This window comes from Chamaea fasciata, unplaced genomic scaffold (genome assembly GCF_029207755.1).
Source record: "Chamaea fasciata isolate MVZ Bird 193981 ecotype frontalis unplaced genomic scaffold, bChaFas1.0.hap1 SCAF_14, whole genome shotgun sequence".
NCBI classification, from domain to species: Eukaryota; Metazoa; Chordata; class Aves; order Passeriformes; family Sylviidae; genus Chamaea; species Chamaea fasciata.
In genome coordinates, this window is record NW_027094099.1 from 7,288,045 (window position 1) to 7,315,419 (window position 27,375).

Consider the following 27,375-nt stretch of genomic DNA (forward strand, 5'->3'; position numbering starts at 1 on the left):
TATCCTGACTTCTTACCTTCAGCACTTCATCCAGAAGTACCAGTGGATAAGATAAAAAAGTGTCATAGACAGCCACCTGGATACTATCAAGCAGTATGGCTGAGCTAACCAAGAATACTCCTCCAAGTCATATTATGAAAATCTATTTCAGGTGGTACTGAATTGTCTTCCCTTAAAATCTCTGGATTTATTGTTGTATAAGATTTAAGGCTGCATTGTGTTGCAAACAAACTTTGGACCCCATTTAACTTCTGTTTAAAAGTTCTTGGATGCACCCAGTGGGAGTAGGGATGCAGAACACAATTTTTGTCCCCTTTATTCCTTATTGACATTTGTGAACACCAAACAGGTGCCTTCAGATCTTAATTGTTTTGTATGTGAATCTTCAGTGGTAAAAGGACAGATTGCAAAACTGCATTTGTAAAACTCTTTTAACACCAGGTATTTCTGTAGAAAAAAATGGGAGTTGGGGTAAGTGTTTCTAAAGTAGCATTGGAGAGGGAGTAAATAAGTAGGAGGTTAACCAGTCTTCTGCTTTTAGCAATCTGTTTTAAGAAAATAGAATTACACTAGGACTATTTTTGCCTTAAATTCTGCAGATTTGTGGACTTTGTGTACTGAGGTAGGGATTATCAGTTTGTACAAGGGTGTTGGGTAGGTCGCATCCATTGGATTGACAGAGAAGTCTTGGACACAAAGCAGTCTCCATGGCTTGGCTTGGAACGGAGCAGCAGTGTCCTGATGGTCTAATTTTCTGTTCCAGATGCCTCCTTGTCTGTCCTGCTGATGAGTTCAGAGGAGTCGTGTCAACAGTGGAAAAGTCACTCTAGGTTAGCAAAGGTAGATCTAATGCTGTTCAGGTAGTTTATAACAGAAAAATCCAAGATCAGAATAGTTTGAGGAGATCAAAATTTAGCTGAATTCTGGCAAAATGGTTTCTGTGGTTTTAGGTGCTTTGGAAAGCTGTGAGCTGCAAGACAGAATCTAAAAGCATGTTGAACTGAAAGGCAGTGGCTGTGTAGCTCTGAGTCCCTCCTTTGGTAGCACCAGTCACAGCCCCCGTGTGCAGAGCCACGCACAAATGTTCATAGGCTGCCAAGTTCAACACAGCTCAGCAAGGAGAGAACTAGGAAGAAACAGAGGTGATGGCAGTAGTCTGTTGTGGAGGTCTGTCATAGCAGAGGGCTGTGGAAAGCAGCCGGTGTACGGGCGCTGAGACTGCAACTGCTCATACAAGAGTCCAGAGTTCTCTGCCTTCAGCTTGTTACCCTGCACCACTCACATTCCGGCATCCTGTCAGTTTCTGGGAGATCATAAGAAAATCATTGTATACTGTGCAATCCAAAAAAGATAATTAGCAAGAATTGTGGTGTAAACAGTCATTAAAAATTCATTATAGCATCTTTTTAACTGTAGTAAACATGTCTAGCAGTAGATTCTCTTATGACTTCACTTGTTATATTTGTAGCCACATACTAAGTGAACTTTTGAACCCGATTTTTAAAATGGTTTGCTCCATATAATCACTCAGCAAGAAGGCCAGGGTTTCTTTCCTTAGTCCTCTGAAAAGAGGTCAGTGCTGGGTGGATGTCCATGGAAACCAGAGGTGCTGGTGGTGTGGGGTGTGCTGAGGCAGTGTCCGTGGGTCCTGTGGCAGTGAAGGTGCCACTTGTCTGTTGGGCCCTACAGGAGACGGGCAGAAGCTCCACGAAGCCTTGGCAGCTGTGCTTGGGCACTGGCAGAACAAAGCTGCCATGTGTTTTTAGGGCTTGTTTGGAATATTTAGCACCTGAAATATGTTCCTGCTTCTGCTCAGATAAAGCATATCAAGTGTATTTATTAGCTGCCTGCTAGAAAAAAAGGGTGTTTTTAGTATTAGTTATTTTTTGCCTTGGTGATATTTCCAACAAACCATGTGACCTAGAGTAACTTATTTAACCTTTGCTTTTTGTTTCTCTATTCATAGAGTGGGGAGATGATTGCTTGACTACTTTGCTATTTTTAGTTCTGGTTGTTAAATAATAGATGTTTGTTCTGCTGAAGTATGACAAATTTTAGGGCCTTTCTGCCAGTAGGTGCAGGTTACATTGCCATTGGCACAGCCTTTTTCACTTTGCTTAGAGTATAGTTGTCTATAAATACTCAAAATGTGGAAAGAAATATTAAGAGCAGTCCATGCTCTCTAAAACAGTAGTATTGCATGAAGCTTGCAGAATGCCCCTGGCCTTCAGTTCCCCTTACCCAAATGCAAGGACAGAAATAACCTGTAATTCTGCTTTCATTATGGAAATTTGAAATAGTGCAAATTTGAATGACATCTGCACTGTGTACATTACAGAAGTAGCAGCTCTTCTGATTGTTCCTTAGTATGTTCTTCTGTCTTATTTAAAGTTTGGCCTGACTAAGTAAACAATCCAGAAAAAGCAAATGGTTTTTTTGCTTGGAGTTTTCCTATGGTAATCCCTTTTGACAACTTTGAAATGATGCTTCGCTAATGTTTGTGACCTGACAGTACATCAGCAGTCAGAGAAAACCAGGAGAGAACCAATCCACCAAGGTCAGGAAACCTGAAAGATACTCCTTGATTTTGGGGACTCATGTTCAAATCTCTCGGTTCTCTGGTTCAAGCAGAAACATGAATAAACTCTGTTTTCTATAGCACAGATTAAGTCCTTAACATCATTCTGTGCTGAATAGATCTTTGTCTCTTTGTGCTGCAGAAACTTGCAGTGGCAAGTTAGTGTCTCTCAGAATGGAAACAGATATCAAAACCTCCTATCTTCTTTTTGAAAACCCTTACCCCACATCATTTTGGTCATCCTGGTTTACTTCACAGGTGTTTATTTTGCTCAATCAAAATGCCTGTTAGAATGGAAAAGAAAGTTGCATCTGTTTCAATGAAAATCTTGTTCTGTGTCCATCTTAGGCAGCAAAAGGACAGATTCGTTTGGAGCAGATCTGTGTGGCCACTGATCTCTGGTTTAATTTGTTTGCTACTTGTTTTGTGCATTTCTGTAGTTACCTATTTATATTTGGTAACTGTCAAAACAGAAATAGCAGAGATTTCTTTTCCTTTATGTGATACTGAAAGTCTTCGCTTAGCTGTGACTTCAGGTTTCTAATTCTTTGTCCTTAGTTTTTCTGGCTCAGAATACAAGATCACAGAGGTATTTTGTGTGCTTGATAGATTTTTGGCTAAATTGAAGCCAAGCTGTACAAATTAGTATGAGCACTGCCTGCTCCCCATCTTCATTGAATCTTCCTTTGTTTTATATGGTTCAGGTTGCAGGAGATAAAGGTAATGTGTGAAGAGCAAGAGTACCAGAGGCGATGCTTTGTGCTGGGCTTTACACCTCAGTCCTGCGAGCAGCTTAGCATGCTTGTGCATTTTTCTAATGCAAGTTCAAGAATTATGATTTATAAATAGCCTTTGGAGAATTATACCATCTTCATCTGGTGTGATAGAACCAGTCAATCAAGGTCAGGATACTCCAAGCAAGATTTTTACTTAGATCCTTTTAAGTAGCAGAAGAGGATTCCCCAGACATTGCGCAGGCTCTGTGGTTTTTAGAACAGTAGCAGAAGCTTTTAACAGGCTGCACAAAGGGGAGTTTGTCCAAGATGGTGCCAGCATCACATTCTTCCTTTTGATGCCATGACTCTCTTCCACTCTAGTGGCCTATTTTTTCCACACTATTGACCTATTTGGGGATTGGGGTGGGAATTTATAGGATATTTTGCATTCTTGTTTCTTTTTATTTATTTCCATATGCATCCAACCCAGCACAAAGAAAAACTCAGAATGTATGAACCTTTGTCTTCTTGGTCAGTTAGCAGACCAGCTGAAGTACTCCAATTTCCCAAATTCTCCAATTGATTGCATTAAAAAATTGTAAAGTTTTGATGCTTTCAGCAGTTGCAGTATCAGCAACTGCAGTTACTACTGGATTCACCAGACCTTTAGCATTGAGAACTGGTGGATGTCAGCTGAGACTGAAGAAGAAACTCTACTTACCAAGACTGTAACCAAGTTCTAAGGGTTTCAGAAATGTGTAGAGAAAATGGCCTAAACAAAATGTTTAATAAATTTTAGCTAAGCAAAATGCAGTCTTTCCCAGATCTACTTGCACTAACTGTCACACTCCATCTCCTTGCTGCCACTTCTTCAGTTTTAAGATGATTTTCTCTAAATAGATTCAGTCTCATCTAATAAGCTTAGGTTTATCTAATTATCACCCAGGTAGGATTACCTCTGTGAACTGCCTGTGACTTCTTTTACTCTCCCATTCTGAGGAGGTCCTGCCTTCCCAGGGCTTCCCTGCTGCTGTTGCTGGAAGCTGAAGGAGTTGTGCAGAAAGTGCTGCCTAGGGCCAGGCATGGGGAGCAGTGGGGTTTGAGTGCAGACAGTGCGGTAACATCACTCTGCAGCTGCCTCTGCCAAGGACGTGAGGAAGCCATAATCCTCAGCCGCCTCAGATGTAGGGATGCAGTTTTCCTCATGGGAGAGTCGCAGGCTCACTCATATCCTTTGGAAAACGCTCTCCTAACACAATCCCAGTCACATTTTTTTCCTTTGTGGTTGGGGTTTTTATTATTTTGTATTCTTTAATTGAGGGGGTTGACAGGTGGGACCTGTGTAGCAGAGTGGCTCAGACAGGGCCCTTCCACACACAGCCCTTTCCTCCTACCATGACACAGAAATGGCTTCAGCTGGAGTGGGCACTGACACTACTGCAGTGTATGTTGATGAAAGGTTTCATATTTCTTCTAAAACCTTGCCTTCTGTGTTGCACTTGGGCACATTAGATTTGGAAGGGAGAATTTGTCTTCCACTTCAGTTTCAGACTCATGGGGAGAGGAGGGGGAGATTAATTTTGCCCTGGATGCTTTTGTCTCTTGGATTAGTGCTTACCAGGCAAGGTAATCCCACCCAGACAGTGCCCTTTGGTGTGTTGCTTGGGCTTTTGCTATTTAAAACAAAAAGAGCTAACTTCCTTGGACAAGAGGATGCCTAATGATGAAGTACAAATTTTCTTGTTAAATTTCTGTCTTCTCAAAAATGATTAATTTTCTCTAAATTCTTTCTTTGGAGAACATTGACTCTACAATAATGAGCTTGCTAAAGGAAAACCCACCAATTTAAATGCTGTGATTCATACAGGAAAGGAAGGACAGAGAATTTGACAAAACACACCCATTATTAAGAAATTCCACTCTGGATACTTGGTGGTCTGAGCACCACTGCTGTGTAAGCTGCTATAGAGCCACACAGAAATCTGTCAGCAAATTTCAGGAATTTGTCAGAGGAAAAAAAACCCAACGAAATGTTACAGTTTGCTACAGCTTATAAGAGAAGCACATCCAGTGTCTGTTACCTGTGTGCTGCTGGAAGTGCTTCCCTTGGCTCTGGGCAGGTCTGTCACATCACTGGTGGCCTCGTTGTGTGCAGCGGTTCTGGGGTGGGGTTTGCTGGCTGGGATTATTGAGACCCCACACTCTGCCAGAGCCCTTCCCTGGATGCTGCGTCCCACCAGTCCTTGTGCAGGGTCTGGGGGCAGGGAGAAGGAAGTGGAACCTCCTCTTTCAGGTGCTGCTGTCAGTTTTGTGCCAACAGGGTTGGTCTGGACATGACGCCCCAGTTTGAAGTGAAGTTTAGGTTTTTGGTTTCCCCACTCTCCATTCTGCTCACTGCTGAAAAGAGCCAGGTCTCACTGCATGTTGGACCCTCCTCTTTTCCTTCTGGAAAGTGTTACATTGGCAGTACGACACCAGTAAAGACAAAGGGAATTAGCAGTAATCCAGAAGCTGTATTCTGACTTTAAAAAGGATCAAGTGAGTCTCCAGCTCTGTACTGACGGTGAACCACCTCAGGCAGTGCTTCTGTAGCATCTTCCTGAAGGAAGCCCCCTGTGCTTCCTGCTGTGTGGCTTTCCTTGCATTGCTGCTGAGCCGGCCCTGAGCACGTTACCACAGTTGAGTTTCCTTCTAAGTCCACGTAACTGGTTTCAGATGACCAAGAGCAGGTCTCTGTAGCAATCACTGGCTGCATACACCAGGTAGAACTCCCCCTCCTCTCTGATCCTCAGCTGGTATCCTCTGGAGGAGGAGTCTGGCATAACTGAGATGGATGTTAACTGAAGGGCCTGTGTGCAGTAACAATTTCAATAACTGATTTCCAACGGAAACAAAAAAATACATATGTACATAGATAAGTTTTTTAATTACTTCATGGAAGTCTATGTCACTTAACTATTAGTAAATATAGTTAAGTGGGATTGTGGGATCAGGTCTGGCATTCTATGCTGTTACCGCATAGCTGGTTGTGATGCTGGATTCTCAGAGGTGCTTCACGTGTACAAGACCAAGATTTCATGTTACATGTGTGGTTACAGAAGTGATCCGTTGTTAACATTTTCCAGATTCTGCTTTTACTGCATGTGAATTTTGTAATTGTTACAAGTACCTTCTGGTGGGTGATGATGTGCAAATAAAATAGGAAATCACATTTCTAGTCACATAGTGCTCATAGTTGTGTTCTTTCACATAAGTAAATATATTCTTGTTTGAAATTATATTATTTAGGAATATGCTGTCAGATGACGGGTTTTAGCTGTCAAGCTCAACCATTCTTATTTGCTTTTCCCCCCCTCCACCTCTCTCCACCTTTTTTTTTTCTTTTTCCCAAACCAAAATACCTTATCTAGCAAGAAGTTGAGAAGTTTACAGACCTAGAGAAACTCTACCTCTACCTTCAGCTGCCTTCGGGTCCCAACAATGGAGACAAAAGGTATGTGTGTGAGTGTAAAGGTGAGCAGCTAGTACTGGAAACTTGCTTTACTTTCTGTGGCACTTAACCACCGAGGAATCATTCACATAATGTTGGTAGCAGAAGCAATCTTTATTAAACATTAAGTACTCTTGTTTTCCTGAAGATCAGATGTTGGGGGTTTTTTTAACTTTAGAATCTTTTATTTCACGAAAAGCTTGTGATTATAAATATGATGAAAGAGTCATCAGAGAAAGTGTTCCACAGACTCTGTAATTGTTCCTTCACTGTTTATGTATGAAGTCATAAAATAGCAACACCAGTGTGATGGTGGGTGAAAGAAAAAACAGATGGTATTTCTGGTAACACTTGTTTAACTAAAGGAAATTCTAGAAAACCAACCTGCAGATCAGTGTCACAAAATGAAGCTATTCCCAGTAGGATGGTTATAGGCAGGCCGGTGCCTATAGGAAGCACACTGAGTATCTCCTGGGAAAACTGGGTGTTCCCGAAGGACAGCTGGCAAACTAAGTGGGCAAAAGCTTAGAGGTGGCCAGTAAGGAATAATGAATTTAAGAGTCACTGTGTACTCGCAGCTGTGTATCAGTCAAGAACTGGAGCGTGGAGTCTCTTTGTTAACTTCTGGATGAAAGAAGGAGAAACTGCTGCCCATGGCTAAAGGAATAGGTAAATCCATGCAGTGCAAGCCCTCTTTGTCTCTGGTGTCTTTCCACCTGTACAGGCAGACAGTTTTTAAGTGTTGTAGGTGAGAAGGAGCTGTAGAGCCATGTCTTCATCACCATGCCCGTTCTCTCCCCAGCGATCAGATCTCCATGTCATCCAGCCGTGCCCAGCAGATGCACGCCTTCTCCTGGATACGCAACACCCTGGAAGAGCACCCCGAGACGTCCCTTCCCAAGCAGGAGGTTTATGACGAATACAAGTGAGTGCCACACGTACGGCTTTAGCCAGTGCAGTGTTCTGTGACACTGACTCTGCAGATACCCACTGGGGTGTGTGGACATGTGTTGGACCATGCTGCTGTACCTGAGAATGCAGTGGCTACTCTGTGGCAAACTATATTCATTAGTGCTGCCTCTGGAGATAGGACTGTGATGTTGGAATTGTGCATTACATGTACAATTGCTGAAGGAAAGGTACAAGGGTTTCTTAACAAGTAAATATCAGTGTGAGGTGAATGAATGACCGTTGGGTTTGTTTTATGCAGCGTGGCACAGGTAAAAAGCATCAGTTATTATCTTCCAATATGTGTTGGTCTGCTTGTTTGCATACATATATGACTGCCTTAACAAGGGTGAGAGGGTGAATTGTTCCCCATAGATGCAGCTATTTTGCACATAAGATCTTGCCCATCGCACCTTTCTTTCCAGAATAATGCATAAATATTGGACCTTCCTGCAGCAAACCTGATTTCTGCAGAGGCACTATATATCTGAATATGTATGAGACCAGTAACCAAGGCCACTGTGAGTCTGTGTTGTCAAGTCTCAAAGCTACCGTGTAATGAGGAAGCGATTAGAAGCAAGGGAGAGGGAGCTGTCTGATGAAAGTTGGATTTGAATTCATTTACAGAACATACCCCATGGGGGAGGGGGAAAGAAATAATCATCCTCAGCCCAGTTGCCTGAAGATGAATAACAGATTTATGATCTAGTATGAGTATTTCCATAATCTGAATGATTACAGTAATTTGCAGGGAGCTGAATCCCTTCACCTCCTATGTGCCTACAGGATTCACCCCATAGTAATGTTATTGCAGGGTTGCCTTCTGCAAATACCTCCTTTTAATTAACTCTCTCTGCTGAAGTGTTTTACCGTGATTGAGCTGAAGCAGGATGGCACTGGCTCGCCTGGGGTTGATAAACACGCACACACCTATTTGTGAGCTCCGGCACGGGCAGGAGCGGTGACGCAGCCCGGCAGCGCAGCCAATGGCACCGGCGTGCCGGGACGGCCAATCCCCGCGCAGCAGCCGCTCGCGCAGACACAGCAACAGCGGCAGCTGCTGTGCGGGAGAGAGATGGGAGCCTTATTCTTAAATATATTTCTTATTAAATAATTTATGGCCTGCTTCAGCAACAAATCTGCTTGGCTTCCATGCTGTGCCAAGCTGCAGATGCCCGGAAATATCATCATCTACAGATTGTGGAGTGTGAAATTTGGATGGCTTTGTATGTAGCTGCATCAAGTATTTGTGTATTGTATTTTCTTTTCCCTAACAGAATAAGGGTGGTAAGCAAATATTCAGGAAAATATCAAATGTTTGGAATCTGTTCTCCTTTGAAAGCTTCTGTTCTGTTTTTAAAACATTCAGTTTCTTTGAATATTTTCATGAGCTATTCTTGCACACCAAAGGAGAAGTAGCCTTGGCGTGGGACATGGGGAACAGGCATATAAATATGTGAGTTGATTTTGATAAGTCCTTTTTCTTTACCTAAGGGTGCTAAGACCTCTCAAAACTCAGTTCTGTTATATTAACCAGTTACCGTTTCTCTCTGCTATGTGCAGAGATTGATCTTCCATGAGCTCACATAAGCAAGCTTATGCACTCTGCATGTGTAAATCTAAAGTGCAAGGCTTCAGAAGAGTGCTGCATCATACCAGCATCTTCATTCTTGATGTAAATTTGGTCAAAATGTATCTTGCAAAACTACCGGCCTTCTGCATCACCTTGTATTTATTTTTTTCTATGAAGAGGGAAAGACAGAAGCTTGCACTCCACACAAGTTCACCACTGGCAAGTGCTGATAGCGTTTTCAGCTCCTCCACATTTCAGTAGCCCCTTCTCGCTGGGCTTATTCAATACAGTGACTCTTCTTTCTGTTTTGTTACTCTTCAATTTAAGTGTGAATTCATGTTTCTAACTGGATAAAAGTGAGTGGATTCATCTTCCTTTTGAACGGGATAAAATAAATTTGAATGCATCACAGTGTAAGGCAGTAGCGCTTGGGAAGGCTGAGAGCTTGCAGCTGAGTTTTAGTAAGGAGGTGGATGTGAGCTGGTTCACCTCTTGTTGGTGCTGTGATGCTGGTTGTACTGACAGAATACTTTGAGCTGTAAGAAGCTGGGTTTCTGTTGGGTGCTCACAGTTCTTCTGCCAGCTTCTTCTAGGAGTTATGAGGATACAGGCTGGAAAGTGTGGGAGCTCAAGGGGAGGTGCCCAGCATGTTATCCAGCCTGCAGTGAATGGATGCTGCTTCCCATTAGATCCTTTCAATGTTTTCTTGTAAGTCAATTTAACTTGGATATCTTGTCCCTGTTAGAAAACATCCTTCTGCACACAGCCATGTGTAGATTTAGCTGAGTTTATAGAATTAGGATTTCAAATCTAAATGCAGTCCTGCAGTACTTATGCAGGCAAAATCCTACAAAATGATTTGTTGAGCCTTCAGTTAAACACTTGTGTCCTCTTATCTTACTCCTGCTGCCATGACGCAAGGGACAAAAGTCATTCATATTTAAGTTTGGTGTCCTGAAGATTCACTTGATACACTTAATATGGATTAAGAGGTCTTTGAGTCATCCTGTATCTCTTTCCTTTAGTCAGTAAATCATTAATCCTTGCTTTACTGGCTGCTAGGCCACTTGGTGCACCTGATGCATAGATGATATGCACTAAGTGTTAAGAATATTAACCGACAAGTTAGAAGAATATTCAGAAGCCAACACAGAAGAGGGCAGTAGGTATAGGTATACCATGTCTGTTGAACACGTAAAGGACACAAGGTACATACTAATCTTGTTGGGTAGTGCTTATCCAGGGTTTTCTATAAAATTCTCTGATTGGAATAGATGAAACACCTATTGTGTTGCAAAGTCTAGTCCCATCTCATAAGCATCTAATTCCTTTGAAAGCAAATCAAACTCGGTCTAAAGCAATTGTTTCTTGCCTCTGCTGCTGATCTTGGGAGTCTGACCTACAATTTCATTTCTCTAGTCGTTTTCAGACATCGGGTTTCCATCTTACCTGATTATAAGGACTCATTTATGTGCCAGCATTGTTTGTCAGCTTAATGAGAGCCTATGTCTTTCTGAGATTCTTGACTCTAACCCATTTTTGGAGACCAGTTGTTTTGGGGATTGGATAAACCAAGACTTCTGTTTTGTTTTATTCAATAGATTCTTTATCATTTGCTATTCATGCTGTTTTTTTCTGCCCAGGAAGCTGTGTAAGTTGGGCTGCATAGCCTGTCTTCATCAGCTTTTTGGTGGTAGGGGTTTTTGTTGGGTTTTTTGGTGTGTTTTAATTCAGGTGCACTGCCTGTGTATTTTATGTCTGGAGTACATTCAATTCAAAGATTAAAAAAAAAAAAAAAGCCTTTTCTGCTTATCATGTAGGGGAGCTCTGTACAAAAGAACAAAGCAACCGCGTGTCCGTTGTCATTCCTGTCTCTGCTTAGACCTTCCCTCCCCCCGTCTGTTTCCCACCCACCCTTCAAAGAGCAAAACAGCTCCTGGGCTCAGCGATGTGCCAAGAGTGCGAGTAGCAGAGAGAGGAGCTGCAGGGGAGAGACTCCTGGTATGTCCTGTCAAGTCAATGAGAGACCACAGATGGACATGGAGGGTTCTCGGCCAAGCCAGGAGGGGGAGGGGCCGTGTAGGATGATCTGTCTGAGAACTGAAATTCCATGATAACACTGATAGCTCAGAAATCACAAGCTTGCAGGAGCTGCCACTATGGATACAAGGGGACCATTTAGACTGTATGTTTTTTGCTGCTGGCAAGCGATTGTCTTAAACCACATGTGTGAGACTTGAGGAATGGATAATTTTATTCTCTTTTTTTAAATTTATTTTCTCCTAAGGAGGGAATAATTTTAAATTTGAAGTTAATAGATTGGTAGGTCCCTAATCCTGGTGTTTTGCTAGCTTGTTTTTTGGTTTTTTTTCTTTATTTTGCTGACATTGTTGAGTTTCAATCAAAGATACTGCTGACTATGGCAGAGAAATTTGGAGAGTCCTCATTTGAATGGTATTTGAGACTTAAAGTCTTGTAATCAGCATCAGTAAGCAAAAAAGACCCTCCATTCAGGAATTTTCAGACTAAAGTTTGAATCCATGGAGGCCTGGCCAAGATGCATGGGACAAAAAGCACCCAGAGATGTATTTATTACACGTGGAACAATGTCTGATTCTGATGAGGGTACAGTGAGGCAGGAAAGAATTCCTTTGTAATAACTTCAAAGGGACATATCTAGAAACCAGCTTCTGTGAGTGACATACGTTGAAATGAAATGTGTTGGTACATAAATTGGGTATAAAGCTTCTTGATGTTCCACACAGAAACTACACTGATGCCTGGCTGTGTACCAGTGGTAGGCAATGTCTCCTGGTTTGGACAGAGTGGCCCTGGATGTGGGGGGAGGCTCTGCAGGGGAGTGTCAGAACCAAGGAGCATAAATGTTGCTGTTTGTCCTCATCAAAATCATTACATCTGTGGTGGGCGTTCCAAGTGGAGGACACCAACATACAGCCAGGGTAAAAGCAACAGATACTTGCTCTGTAGTAAGTAATATTTTTATTGAGAAAGGAAAGGCAGTGGAAGTATCCCAAGAAATACCGACAGCTTTCTACAGAGCTACAACCTGAAGACATTTTGACTGGACTGCTTGGATGCAGATTGTTACTAGGTGATGCTGGGGGTGAAGCATCTGTTTCAGATTGCTGCCTTTTCTTAACATCTACCTGAGTTTCCAGAGGTTTGTTTGTGTGTATGTACTTGATTAGAGTAGCAGGCACCTGTGGGGTGTGAAATCATTGTTTTTCTGCTCTCTTGCTGATAACCACACTGATGATGTTCAGTCACCTTTTCAGAGGCAGGTTGTTTTTGTGTATTGCTGATAGGACTTCTCACGGGAAAGGAGGTCGTTGCTGTCTCTTGCTGATGCTGTGGCTGTTGGGAATCTCACTGAGAAGGTTTTATACCGGTACATTTTAGGCCACAGCACAGCACATTTTACGTCTGTGCAACAGTGCAAGGAGTTGCTGTCTTCATGCAGCCTTAAGCACTTCCAGAGCAGGTCCTGGTTTTCTCCTTTGCTTTATGTTTCTGATTTTCCAGAACGTTCACCTTCTGCAGCAAAATCAACAATTCTTGTTCTCTGCCTCAAGAACATATTTTTTAAATGTTTCAGATGCTGAAACAGAATTCCTTTTGCTGCTTTTGAGAACTGAAGATAGATAACAGTGCCCATTTTACTAGAACAATAAAGATGGCAAAATAATTACGTTTTGTTTCTTTGTTCCTCTATATCATCAGGTTGTATACAGAGTCACATGGTGATCTTCATTTGCAGCAGCAGCTGGAATCTCTGTTAATTTAGGACTGTTAAATGAGGTTGTCTACAACCAAGCAGCTCTCATAGTTCAGTAGAGCCACAGTGGTGGGAGGCCTGGGTCCTCAGTATGTGCTTTTGTTACGTCTATCAAGCTGGTTCCCTGGGAATGGATCTTTTGAGTTTAGTTCCGTTAAGGTCTGCTAAGTAGAAGTTGTATATGGAAAATCTTTCTCTGGACTCTTGACACATCTCTTACCTACTGCTTTTCCAATATTCCTGCAGGACTTCAGGCCTTACCACACTCAAGCTGTGGTTCTGACTAGAAGAGTCTCTGCTTTATTGTGTCCTGAAATAAGTGAATTGAAACATATGCTTGAAACTGAGTTGTGGAGTAAATCTTAACTGTGCTCTAGATAGTGCCACTGCTTGTTATGTCTCCACATGACTTGTCTTTGAACTCAGTAGAGAACAAGGCAAAAACTGTGATATTAATAGCTCTGTTTATACATTTTTAATGCATTCAATTCGTTGTGGATAGCTTCATTAATGTTAAATGTGGTTCTAAATATGGATGGGGATAAGTGTTTTCTTTTGAAAACCTTTGGAGTCTAGCATGTAGGCTGGCCTCTTGTATTAACTATGATTCCATTCACGCTTTCTTTCTCTTTGTTGCAGGAGCTATTGTGACAATCTTGGCTACCACCCATTAAGTGCTGCTGACTTTGGAAAGATCATGAAAAACGTCTTTCCAAATATGAAGGCCCGTCGTCTAGGCACAAGAGGCAAATCAAAATATCCTTTGCTAGAATGCTTCTCTTGTAACTTGTTCTGCACTTGCCTGGGGAACATCTGTTGTTGTGGCTTAACTACCAGCTAAATGTAGAAGTAATGTTGAATAAAAAATGCCGACACTTTTCCAACGTTCTTTAAAAATTATTAGTTGCAGTAGTGTTAGGTTGCAAGATATAACTTTGGAAACAAGTACTTAAATTTAGGTTCTGACACTTAGTTGTCACAGCAGCAAGGCATCAAAAAAGTTTTATAATTCAGTGCAAAGAGAGATATTGGAATAAAGGAACCAAAACTGTTAGCGATTTTCAAACCAGTTTTTTCATCAGTCAGAATTTTTTTCTTTTCTGAGCTGAAAATTGCACGTTCCCATGAGAACCCTTAGAAGCCATGGTGAACTAATGTCCTACCTGCTGCATTCCCCAGGGCTGGCTCTTGCTGCATCCCAATGTGCTGGCTAGGCAAAAGCCCTGCAGTAAGCAGGGAAGGGAGAGCATGAAAAGGCTAAAAGGCCCTAATTAAAAACCACTCAAAAGAAGTAACAGTAATGACATGGATGTGCTGTGATACTGGCCTTTGCCAGGTCTCACTTGAAGCACACGCTTAGAGAATTAAATGCTAGCAGGCAGCCCAGAATTGCTTGTCTTCCATTGAGGAAAAAACCTTCCGTGTTGTAGTAAATGGAGAAGTTACATGTCAGTTAAACTGTTTCATGAAATACAGTGTTGCATTATCTAGCAGTGAATTTGGAAACTCAGTACTCCTGTTTAGATAGAGCTAGACAATTGTTAAAGGAGAAATCATATGAGGTAATTGTAGCTTGACCCAGGGGATCTCTTTAAGTTCTATTTCAAATGTTTCTAATTCAGAATGATCAAAATGTGACCTTGTCTCACACCTACTGTAATTCCCAGGCTCCTTAGATTTCTTTTACTGTAATTATGCTCCATCCAGGTTAATGCAAGCAGTTGCAAACTCAATGGCCTAGGAAAGAACACAGACATATTTACAGAATGTGAAAAGTTAGTGATCCTGGAAAGGATTTGTGTGTCATGGAGAAAAGACACTGTGTGCGAACTCCCAGACTAATGCTGTGGAGAGGAAAAGAAAGGCTGATTTGATTTTTAGACCTATAAACAAGTGAGTAGGAGTAATGAAGGGAGCATATTTTTGTGTACCGATTTGATGAGTGTAAGAACAAGTTTGGGTCTTTATATTTTTACAGAAAAATTATCATGGATGAAGAGAGAGCACCTCAAAAATGTTGTGAAATCTTAGGAAGAAATGCACTCACTCATTGGGCACTTTATCTTGTCCTGGGAAACTTCAGTTTGAGGAAGTCCTTCAGGAGAAGGAAACAAACTAGAACCTAAATTTAAGAATGCATTTTTTTAATAGTGATTAACTTTTTTTTTCTTTTTTTTATTTATTCTCCCATCTTGTTCTAGAAGGAGAATTTAGTCAAAACTTATGTTAATGATTTGAGTATTAAGTAGCTAATTGAGGCTGCCTGGCATGGTTTAGTGCTTGTTCTAAGTCATCAAATGAAATTCATCATACCCAGCATCTCTGCATAGATTGAGAAACCCAATGGCCTGGCCAAGAATGCAGCCATTGATAGACTTTTTGATTCTGGCTGGCTCTGAGTTGATGCTAATGACAGGAATTCTTAGTTCTGTGTTGAGTTTGCTTTTGAAGCTTGTGAGGGTTATCAGAGGAATTACTGCTCTTCTCTCCTATCCCCCAGCTAACAAGCAGACAATGTAGACCTTAATTGTTGTTCACATATTGCTACAGTGGACTGAGGAAGAAGGCTTTTGTGCATATGCCAACACTACCCAACCTTGACTTTCATAAAACTGGAGATGGGGTATGATATATATATTTGTTTACTTGTATATATGTTTCTGCAGGTTAGCGTTGATTATGCTGTTTTTCTGTCAGAACGTTTCAAAACAAAGTGAAGACCTCTGCAGCTTTTAAGATTTTTCTTTATGGTTCTTATATTCTGTATCATTGTTTAATATTTTTTTTCTGTAAAGTTCACGATGAATTGCAATACTCTTAAACTAATTTAGGAGGTGAAGTAGACTTCCACAGTGTTTCTATCCACTGTATGCATGTTTTAAACTCTGATTCTGTTTTGTTTTTACTGTATTTTTTTAAGCCAGTGCTAGGAAAGAGATACCCCAGTGAAAGCAGCAGTTCCTGGGTAATGGTGACTGCTGAGTTGACAAGACTCCGGATACAGGGGAAATCAATTGTTGGTGCTCCAAATATTAGGATTCTGTCTGTGATTTTTCTTCCAGAAATGTCAATTCCATATAATACCTTTGGAAACAACCTCTAGATTATCGTTAAGACATTTAATTTTGAAAGATACTGATGTTGTGATCTCATTCTCATAACTTCATGTTAAACTCTGACCATACTACTCCAACTTTTGGTGTGATTCTGATAATAATTTGCTTTCTATTTTTGTTTTCATGCCTTAATGACCCTTATTAATAAAAGTAACTTTCCTGCTTTGTTTCTTTGGTTTAGTTGGATGGAGCAGAGCCATCGGGGCAGCTGCAAAGTGCTGATGAGGAAGTCGTCACTTCAGCCTGCCGGCTTGTTTGTGAATGGGCCCAGAAAGTGTTGAGCCAGCCTTTTGATACAGTCTTGGAATTGGCTCGTTTCCTTGTCAAAAGTCACTATATTGGTACCAAGTCAATGGCAGCTTTAACAGTAATGGCAGGGGCACCAGCAGGTAATGAGATAATGCTGAATGTTGAAATGGGGGATCTTCCTACTGAGAGTAGTAACAGCTTGGTTTGAGAAAGCACTGCTCTTCATGGTGAATTTTACCACTAACTTTGAGCACTGAGCATTCATTTATGTGATTGGAGGCACATTGCTGCAAATTACTGTTCTTGCTGGTAGTCTGGTTAAATACCTGAAAATCAGCACTGGTCTCAGGTAGATGGTGATCCTCCCATTGCTCTGGTGAGGACTCTGGTCTTCTAAAGAACTTCAGGGCGCATGGGAGCTTCAGGGCATGTGAGTACTTGTGCTGAACTTACATACTTGGCTAGAACAGGAGTTTGGTGCTGCTACAATGCTGGTTTCTCGATAGACTGCTGGTGTAGCTGTGTTTCTATCTGCTAACTTGCCTTAATTTGGAAACAATTTTTTGTCAGGAGCAGATTTTTTTTGTGATTTGTTTCCTGCATACTCAAAATCAGTCACTTAATCATTTAAAGTGTGTTTTGGTGACTGTGGATAAAGTAAATTACAAAAACGAAGGATGAGAAGGGAAATGCAGATGTACAACATGCCCCCAGACTTGCCTCTGAGAAGTTCTGACTGGGCCTATCAAGCAAAATGTCTTCAGATCAAGGCCAACCTCTTGAGACAGACAGTTTTAAATGGAAAGTGGTATTCAGGTGATCCCCTTCTGGATCATGTTCTTTCTCCTTCCAGCTCTCTTTCCTATATTCCAGCTTGGACCTGACAGGTGGCAGTGGTGGGTTTTGCTGCTTGTGTGCTCCATTATGACCTAATGCTTTGGCTACATTGGTTCTGCTTGCCATGCTGCTAGAAGGGACACTCAGTGTATGGACAGCTCATCAACTCACGTAGCTTCTCCCCTCACTTCCTTCAAGACAAGATGGTTTTCTTCAAGGAAAAGGGCAGTTACTTCCAGTGCATGCCTCCATGGCTTGGATAGTCATTTTAGAAGAGGTTCTTCCTAGCATGACAAAAAATATTTCCATTCCTCTTGGAGGGAACTACAGTGTCTCTGTGCATTAACTGAGAAAAAAACAACTTTTACCCTCAAAGAAAAGTTTAAGGTTTTTTTTCTTATCAATATTACTTGCCCATATAGAAGAATTGTGTGCCAGTAATCGCAATATATTTAGGCATTTCACTGCTCTGTGAAGGAGAAATTGTGAAAGTGGAGACATGTGACATTCAACGTCTCGTGGTACATGCAGACTGCTGCTGATAGAGTGGGCTCCCAGATGGCAGTTCCTGAGCATGTGCTGGGCATCTAAACCAAATACTTGGGTTTAGTATTGTAAAATCAGTATCAGTAAAACTAGTAAAGTGGTAAAATGGTGTTGATTAATTTATAATTAGCAGTTATTTTAAAATTCTGTAACCTCAAAGTGTAAATGAAACAATGTTAAAACATTTCTAAAGGGGTAGTTCAGCAAGGTTATTTGGTCTCTAAAGAGCATGCTAATCCTCTTGACTGTTAATAAAAGATCATAAATGTGATTTTGTAAGGGAAATTAGTACAGAGGACACTAAGTCTGTTTTCTCCCTGAAAACAGCACTTGCTTGCTTTGTGATCAGCAAAGTAATTTCTCCAGGAAAAAAAGTGTTTCACCATTCTAATTTCCATTGTTTTTTCAACTTTTTCTTCTTTTTTCTTTTTCTTCCTGAAGACTTTTCTTTTTGCCATTTTTCCCCCATTATCCCTGATCACACAGAGGTTTTGATCCATTCTGGTATTAATTAGATGCACTATATTTGATTCCTTGGCCATTAGATACTGTCATCTGCTCAGAGCTGCTCCTCTGTGACACAGACCTGCAGCTTTCTGGAAACATTTTTCATTTAAAGCGGCCTTAGAACAGGTAACAAAAAAAACCCCACGGCAGGTGGTGGATTTTAAGGGCTTATCTGAAGCGTGCCCGCCGCCCTCTGCTGCCGGTTCAGTGAAGTGCACCGGGCTGAGATTGTGCTGACACACAAGTTGCCATTTGACGTTACTGGAAACAAGGGGCCCGTACGGAGTATAATGCCCAGCTTGTCTAACAGACAAAGATTTTGCCACAAATGTGGAAACAAACTGAAGCTGAATAGTTTTAAGCATAAAGTGGATGGGAGCACCTCATGGAGGAGGTGTTCCCTGAATGGTTTTGGAGATGCCTGCCATGTATTCTTGGTTAGATACAGAAGTGGCACCACAGCAGACAGGGTATGTTTGGTTGTAATGCGTTCTCCTTCTTTTGTTTTCAGGAATAAAAGGGATCCCTCAGCCCTCGGCTTTTATACCTACTGCTGAAAGTAATTCTTTTCAACCACAAGTGAAAACTCTGCCATCTCCTGTTGATGCTAAGCAGCAGCTGCAGCGTAAGATCCAGAAGAAGCAGCAAGAGCAGAAACTGCAGTCTCCTTTGCCAGGAGAGTCTCCAGTAAAGAAAACAGAAGGCGCTGCAACCAACGGTGTGACCAGTATATCTAATGGAAGTCCTGCCATTCTGTCCCCTCCACCTATTGGCATTGTTGTGGCTGCTGTCCCCAGCCCCATACCGGTAATACTCTCCAGCAATTCTCTAGAGAATCCACCCTATGAAAAGGTTGTACATTGCCAGTAACTAAGCAGTGCTGTCACTGGATTAGAACAGTTTCCATTCAAAGACTTGGGTGCCTTGATGCTTTTCTGTTGGGGCTGTGTTATACCACATTAGTTGCAGGATTGATACAGAGGCAGCAGAATTCTGATCATGTAATGTATGCCAAGTTCATCTTTGAAGTCCTTAAAGTGAGCCTTGACATGAAATTTACCCAGCTGTGTGGGTCACTGAGGCCCTAATATGGAACCTAAATTGCCTTTCATTGGCCCAGTGCATTTAGTGACAGGTACAATTTTATTTTGAATGAATGTCTGTAGTACAGAACATTTTTGTCTTTCAGCCATATAAAATTGGACTAGGAAGGTTATTTGGTTTTAAGATGTTCACTGTGCTGTTCATTTTGATAGCTAAACCAGTTTTTCTGCCTGATAGTGAGTTTGTATTTAACTCACTTTTGAAACCTTAATAATGAGCAGTATTTTGATCACATCCTCTTTTCTTTAGCCTTTGTATGTCTGTCTTTTTGTCCCAGGTGGTAAAGGATTGTATGAGAATGACCCTTTCATTAGCAGCAGAACAGACTAGTGTGCACACCAGTGCCTCGTGCCTTAGAAATAGAAGGCATGTATCTGTCTACCAGTCCTTAGGCAGAGAAATAGAAATTGTAGAAGAGCTTATTTTGTTTCAAACTGACATTCACTAGCTTTGGTGTATTGAGCTGTGTCGTCTTTCACCTTGGAAATGCTTGGGGCTGAAGTTGTGTGTGGGCTTTGGGGACTTCTTGCTTCGTTGCCACACCTTTTCTTTTTCTCTCTTTACAGGTGCCAAGGACCAGGCAGTTGGTGACATCTCCAAGTCCTATGGGATCGTCTGATAGCAAGGTCCTGCCACTCAATGTTCAGGTGGTCACTCAGCACATGCAATCAGTCAAGCAGCCACCAAAGACTCCCCAGAACGTTCCCGCCAGCCCCGTTGGTGACCGCTCTGCCCGGCATCGCTACCCACAGATCTTACCCAAGCCAGCAAACACCAGTGCTCTCACCATCCGCTCTCCCACGACGGTGCTATTTACCAGTAGCCCAATCAAGACTGTTGTGCCAGCTCCACATGTGAATTCCTTAAATGTGGTTAAAATGACAGCAATATCTCTTGCCCCAAGCAGCAGTAGTGTGCCCGTCAAACAGACGCCTTCAGTTAGCACTAGTGCAGGAGCAGGGGAAGAAGGGAGGACTGGTCTACAGATCAAAAACGGATCTGTTGTTTCACTTCAGTCTCCAGGATCCAAGCCTAGCACTGTTGCAGCTACGCCTGCAGTCAAGATCAAAACAGAACCAGAAGCATTGCTGGATGAGAACTCTGCACAGGTCCAAGAGAGCTCTGACATGTCTAAATCCATAAAGGCAACCCCTGACCTGCCTCCTGCACAGCTAATTAATTTTGAGGTTGCAGCCTTGAAGGTTTCAACAGAGGATGTTATGGAGCTAAAACCAGGCAAGGGCTGTGATCAGGAAGCTGAAGAAGCAGGGACCAAATATAAGACACAGTCTGATGAAATCACACCAGTTTCTTCAGCAGGCAATAATCCAAGCACTCTTAAGCTCACAGTTGCCAGTCAAAACTTGTCCAGCACCAGCATCAATTCACCTCCTACCGGTGAGTCTATGATTAAAGACAAAACATGCACTAAAAGTCCAAGAAAGCGACAGCCTTCCACACTTCAGGATTCCCAGTTGCCACCTGTAAAGAAACCACTAGTGGAGCAGTTTGCAACTGGTAATGCTGTGGAGGGCCAAAAAGCTAACAATGTTAAGAAGGCTCTGAAGGTTGGATCATTAGCTAACAGTGACAATACGGCAACACTTGCTCAAGTTCCCAGCAAGGTACCTGTGACGGTACCTGTACCTTCTACAGCTGCTGCAAACCTAGCAACAGACCTTTCTTTGAGCACCAATTTAAATACTTGTGATCCTGCTTTAGAACAGCAGCTTGCATCAGCATCATCTCCAGATATAAAAGTAAAATTGGAAGGAAACTTGTTTATCATAGAAAATGATTCAAAATCTGATGGCAGCTTTAACCCAAATACTTGGCACCATATCACCAAAACCTCTGACTTTGCATCTGTGAATTGTGATCAACAGCAAGATATCAGTGTTATGACTATTGCTGGGCACTCTGCCTCTAATGACTTACAGGAATCTGCGTGGGAGCCGGTGCACTGCGAAGGTATACAGCAAGATGTGTACAGCCAGCAGTTACAGAGCCAGATCCAGGACTCCTTGGATCAAATACAAGCACAGTCTTCAAATCAGTTACCTCTGCAGTCTGAGCTGAAAGAGTTTGAGCATACAGTCCCTCAGTCAAATGAAAACTTCTTTTCATTTGATGATGACCTTACCCAGGACAGCATTGTGGAGGAGCTGGTGCTCATGGAGGAGCAAATGTCCATGAATAATTCCCATCCTTATTCTAGTCTAGGAATGGCACTTCAGAGTCAGGTTGCAGCTCAAGGAGCTCCAGTGTCATCTCATCCAAGCAGCACGCACTTTTACCATTCGATCCATAACAACAGCACTCCAATTCATACACCCACTCCCACCCCCACCCCGACTCCCACCCCCACCCCAACTCCAACACCCACCTCTGAAATGATTGCTGGATCTCAGAACATGTCTCGAGAGAGCCCTTGTTCAAGGCTGGCTCAGACAACTCCCGTAGACAGTGCCCTAGGAAGCAGCCGGCACACGCCTATTGGAACACCCCATTCCAACTGCAGCAGCAGTGTCCCTCCAAGTCCTGTGGAATGCCGAAACCCATTTGCATTTACTCCCATCAGCTCTAGTATGGCTTACCACGATGCCAGCATCATATCGAGTAGCCCTGTGAAGCCAATGCAGCGGCCTATGGCTACCCATCCTGACAAAACCAAGCTCGAGTGGATGAATAATGGCTACAGTGGGGTTAGTAATTCTTCAGTTGCAAACCATGGCATCCTTACAAGCTACCAGGAGCTGGTGGAAGATCGCTTCAGGAAACCTCATGCTTTTGCAGTTCCCGGCCAGTCATACCAGTCTCAGCCGCGCCACCATGACACTCACTTTGGTCGCGTGACTCCTGTTTCACCTGTGCAGCACCAGACAGCCCCTGCCAGTAGCACTACCAAGCAGGAGGGCTTTGCTGTTCCTGCTCCTTTGGACAACAAAGGAACTGGTTCATCTCTCAACAACAGTCTGAGATGCCGGAGTGTGAGCCCTGCTGTCCATCGCCAGCGTAATCTCAGTGGAAGCACTGTTTACCCTGTGTCAAATATACCACGCTCTAATCTGACACCTTTTGGAAGTCCAGTGACTCCCGAAGTTCACAACGTATTTGCTAATATCCATGCAGACACCAGTGCCAATAACATAGCACAGAGGAGCCAGTCAGTCCCGTTGACTGTGATGATGCAGACGGCCTTCCCGTCTCTTCAGAAACAAACAAACACTAAAAAAATAACCAATGTGTTGTTAAACAAACTTGATTCTGATAGTGATGATGCAGTGAGAGGTTTGGGAATGAACAACATGCCCTCAAATTACACAGCCAGGATGAATCTCACTCAGATTTTGGAGACATCCACTGCTTTTCCTAGTGCCAACCCACAAAGTATGATCAATTCCAGCACTTCAGTTTATGAATTCCAAACACCAAATTACCTCACAAAAAATAGCAGCACCGATCAGATCAGTTTTTCTTCTGGAGATAACCAAGCACAATCAGACATCGGAGAGCAGCAATTAGATTTTAGCAGCACTGTAAAAGACCTTTTAGGGGAGGACAGTCTGCCAACAAACCAGCAGCTGGTGAATCAGGTGGCATCAGATCTCAATAACGTTGCATCTGTCTTTCCCAGCGACATCAGGTTGTCTTCCGAGCTCTCAGGCAGCATTAACGATCTGAACACTTTAGACACAAATCTACTGTTTGATCCAGGTCGTCAGCAGGGACAAGATGATGATGCTACACTGGAGGAATTAAAAAATGACCCCTTGTTTCAACAAATCTGCAATGAATCCATTAACTCAATGACTGCATCAGGTTTTGAGTGGATGGAGAGTAAGGATCATCCTGCTGTTGAAATGTTGGGTTAATCTTGTTTTATAATATGTATGTAGCACACTGTATCTAAAAGACAGACGTATTGTATTTGTCTTAATGGAAGTGCCTCCCGCAGCAGAAACACTTGCTATGTATTGTGGCATTTTTAAAAAAAGTTTGCTGTACCTGTTGCTCATTCTTCAGTAAGGAAAAGGCAGTCTTACCAATTTTAAACAAATCTCTGAAGGTGATGGGCTATCAAAGAGCCAGTATTAAAATTTGAATTTTGGAGTGTTTCCCATTCAACATTTCTTGTTTTAGCAAATAAAAAAGTGGTTAATAGCAGCCAGTGATAACAGCTATGGTTGATGCTTTGGGAGGGTTTTAATGCAAGCTTGTTAGTAGGCTTTCCATACTTTGTATTGGTTGTTGCTTCTTAGTAGGTGATCTTTACTGACCTTTGTCATCCAGGTTTGAAATGCAGGGTGCCTGCAGGTAGGTGAGATGGTGGGGAGTGGGTACAAGTGGACCAGGTGACATGCAGATGCCTGATCATTGTGTAGCTGTCTGGAGCACTGCTCAGTGGTGAACTTCAGGAAAACTCTGTAGAACTGGTGCCATTGGCATCTCCAGTAAACACAGAGATGGGAAAAGCTAACAGGAATGATCAAGGAAAAAGATGCACTAATTTTTTTTTTTATTTAAGAGAAATAAATCTATGTAGTTATTTTATCCATTAATATTCATGACATACTTGATATTTTAGTTCTCATGTCAATGTTTTTATATTAGGTAAAATTAGTGCAAAAAGATTTTGAGCACTGAGATTTAATCTAGGCATAACCCCTTATTTTCAAGTGATAGGTACTGTTTATCAATGCTAGAGAAGGAACATGATATTTTCCCATTTTTTTCCCTTTTTTTTAATAGCTGCTGGAGCTCATTAAAATACTGTTTCTAAAGGTTCCTTTTTTTAAAAGTTTGCTCTTTCCTAACCTAGTGGAGGGCGTAGGAAGGTGTTATTTTCTCTCTTTTTCAGTAGGTTGAGCCTTTCTGTCTTTCTTGCTTGCTCTCTTTCAAACAAAAGATTATTAAAATATTAGAAAATGTGGTTAATCTAAAAATATTTCATATAGAGCCATAATACTGCCAGGCACTTTACAGATACACAGTAAGACACGTGATCATTCTTTTGGTAAAATTTCTTTTAAAAGTACTTACTGTTTTAGAAGCCTGAATTCCATTTTCAAAAGTGATTTGACAGGGTTGATGAATCTTCTTTTTTTTTTTTTTTTTTTTTTTTTTTTTTTTTTTTTAAGGAAAAAAGTGCTGCTCCTCTGGAAAATGAAAATTAGACTTCTGTCTCACTGGTTCACTCAAACCAAAAAGACCTTTTATTTTATCAGCATGGCATACATGGATCTCTGATGGTTAAAAGAGAGAGGTATTTACCCAGCTATGGCCTTGATGCTCGAAAGAGGACTTGCAGGGGCAGGTTTTTACAAAAGAAGTGGTGCACTGAGTATGCTACAATACCATCCTTTAAGCCTAGTATAAAATGGATTACTTTTCCTATGACCTGACACGAAGCAGAGAATAGAGCAGGAAAAATTTTCTTCTTTTGCATTTCTTTGATGAGTGGTCATGAATTTATGAAGGGGAAGGTTCAGTAAACCCCTCCTAGATTTCTCTAAGGGGAAGATGCTCAGATTTTTCATGTGATTAGTGTTTTTCTTTAAGTGTCTTTGTGGTCTTCTATTTCTTCAGTTTTTGAAAATGACTCGAGATCCCAGTACTGGTCAAATTTTTTTGGCTGTGCTGATTTGACTTGTGCTGCTGCATTGGCACTGGAGGTGCTGGTATATCATGGCTTCTCTTGCCCTTGCCCCGATTCATCACCAGTTTATGGCCTCTTCTGCAGGGACAAACAGTTGTGCCAAGCTATAGCACCTTATGGGGGCCTGATTTCACTGTGCTTGCATCAGAAGTTTTGCCACTTCATCAGGAACAAACCTGGAGAGTTCTGATCCCTCCTTGAAGCACAAGGATGTTTCGATAATGTGGTTTGCTTTAAGACCAAGTGACTCTTCCAAGGCAATGGGGAGGAGACTAAAAGCTGCATAGTAACCTTCTGTTGTCCTGCCAGGTGTCTGTCAGTAAGACTTGAACCGTTTTTCTTGTAGACTAAAGTTGCTGAAGGCATGGCTTGAATCCTGTACTTGCCCATGGCCTTTTGACAGGGATGTGCTGAACATCCTCTCACTCTGTTGGGAGGGTGGGTCTGAGAGCCACTCAGCACCTTTTTGTTTCTGTTTCCTGACCCTGTGTGAAGTGCCAGCACTACTGTGAATAGGTGAAACCTGCTTCGATGAAGGGGGGAGGGTCCCTTCCAGCTCAGCTATTGCGTGACTGTGACTCAGTGCCAGCTGCGGGAGGAGCTGCCCGGGTGCTGCAGCAGCCCGTGTTCCACGGCGGGCCGGCCTCACCTCGGGCCGCGGACACTGACACTGAGGGGGGCCCGAGGGAAGGGAGGTTTAGCCTAACTGCTAGGTTTTTAAAGAAGATTTCCCACAAAAGCAAGAGTAGATTTCAAGTTGATGCATTCTAAATTATGCAGCCATCACCAAAGGTTTTTAAAAATGCATTTAAAATTATCTTTAAATGCAAGCATTACATTGGGCCTAACATGTGACTTAATTAGCAGAAATATTCTATAATCAGTGGGTTTAAAGCAAATATATGTTTAATTTTAGAAGTATTAAATTCGATAAGAATTGTTCAAAGTAAAATCCAAGGCACAGGCACAGCTTTGTACATTGGTATGTATCATTTTAGAGATGTTTGTGTGTTGGTGTTATAACTAATGTTAGGTCCCTGTACTTAGTGCTAGCTAGTTCTTTATGATACATTGAGACAGAGCACTACTGCACACCAAAGTATGCAATACCCAAAGGAAAATTCTGTGATCCTAACAAATGGAAGCCTGTCTTTGTCAGATACTCCAAAACTATGAATTTGAGACAGTTCTGACCCCTTGTTTACATTATTGGCTTCCTACTAACATAAGAAATAAATTATTTTGATAGCAGTTTTTGCTAAAGTATACGAACTAGTGAATTTGTACCCTGTGTACAGTATTGCAGCAAACACTTTAAATTTGATTGCTTGGTTAGTCCAGCAAACTTTCTGGGTTCATATATTGCACTAAAATTCTGTTGAACCTGTGGCAGGCACATTCCTTAGGATAAATGCAACAAATACGGCCCACAGATTTAAAAAAAAAAAAAGGCAAAACAAAAAAAAAAGAACTTTTTAATGTGTTTCATTATTAAAAGGCAAAATGTCATTAAAAGTGACAGGTGAAATTGTCTTATGTAGCAATGTGCATTGATCTCAATGAGATATTTCTATTTTTGATTCTCTTACATGAGAATATTGCAGCAGGAAAAATTAAGTTTAGTTGGCTTCACCATGTTAATACATGATCACAAAACGTGCATGAGTGTTAATGACTTAATCTTGTACAGTACTAGATATATTCCTGTAACCACTTTTATTTTTTTTATTCTTTTGCTGTATTGAAGCTGGTTCAGTGTTAACCAGGTGAGCATAGTTATTCACAAGTTATTTACTTTTTTATGTTAACTAATTCAGCTTAGTTATTGTTGAATATGTTCTTTTCTTGGATTATTTTTTATTGTTCTGGTGTTGAAAAACATTTTTGCATCATTTTATCATGATAAGAATTCATGAAGTAAATAATTTGCAAATAATTGCAATAAGCACTGACTTCTGAACTGAAAAGAAGGAAAGCATTTCTTGTGCAGTGCATCTGAGGATCATATAATAGTCTTGTACTATACTGTGCTTTATTTACTGCACCGTAAGGAAAGAAAAATCCCTGTTCCACATTTTCATTTAGTGCAGGAAATCCAGTTTCTCCCCTCTTCCCCAGTGTTTTGTTGTCTGTTGTACTGCTGAAACTACAGTAGTTGAATATTGCAGTAGCATTTCAGTTATTTTTTTTATTGAAAGTGCTCAAAAATTGTTTTTTAAATGTTTTCAAAAACAATAAAAACATTTTATATGAAAA

The 27,375-nt window shown here is 41.6% G+C and overlaps 1 protein-coding gene across 1 annotated transcript in view; it reads left to right on the forward strand.

Moving 5' to 3' along the window:
- RFX7 (regulatory factor X7) overlaps window positions 1-27,375 on the forward strand; it is a 49,827-nt gene extending 22,452 nt beyond the window's left edge. Inside the window, exons 3-9 of the mRNA XM_066196243.1 lie at window positions 6,705-6,787; window positions 7,587-7,709; window positions 13,741-13,857; window positions 15,640-15,724; window positions 16,399-16,606; window positions 18,868-19,163; window positions 20,027-27,375. Of these exons, the coding sequence (XP_066052340.1) occupies window positions 6,705-6,787; window positions 7,587-7,709; window positions 13,741-13,857; window positions 15,640-15,724; window positions 16,399-16,606; window positions 18,868-19,163; window positions 20,027-23,335 (4,221 nt within the window). The 3' untranslated portion in view covers window positions 23,336-27,375. The remainder of the gene's footprint in view (window positions 1-6,704; window positions 6,788-7,586; window positions 7,710-13,740; window positions 13,858-15,639; window positions 15,725-16,398; window positions 16,607-18,867; window positions 19,164-20,026) is intronic.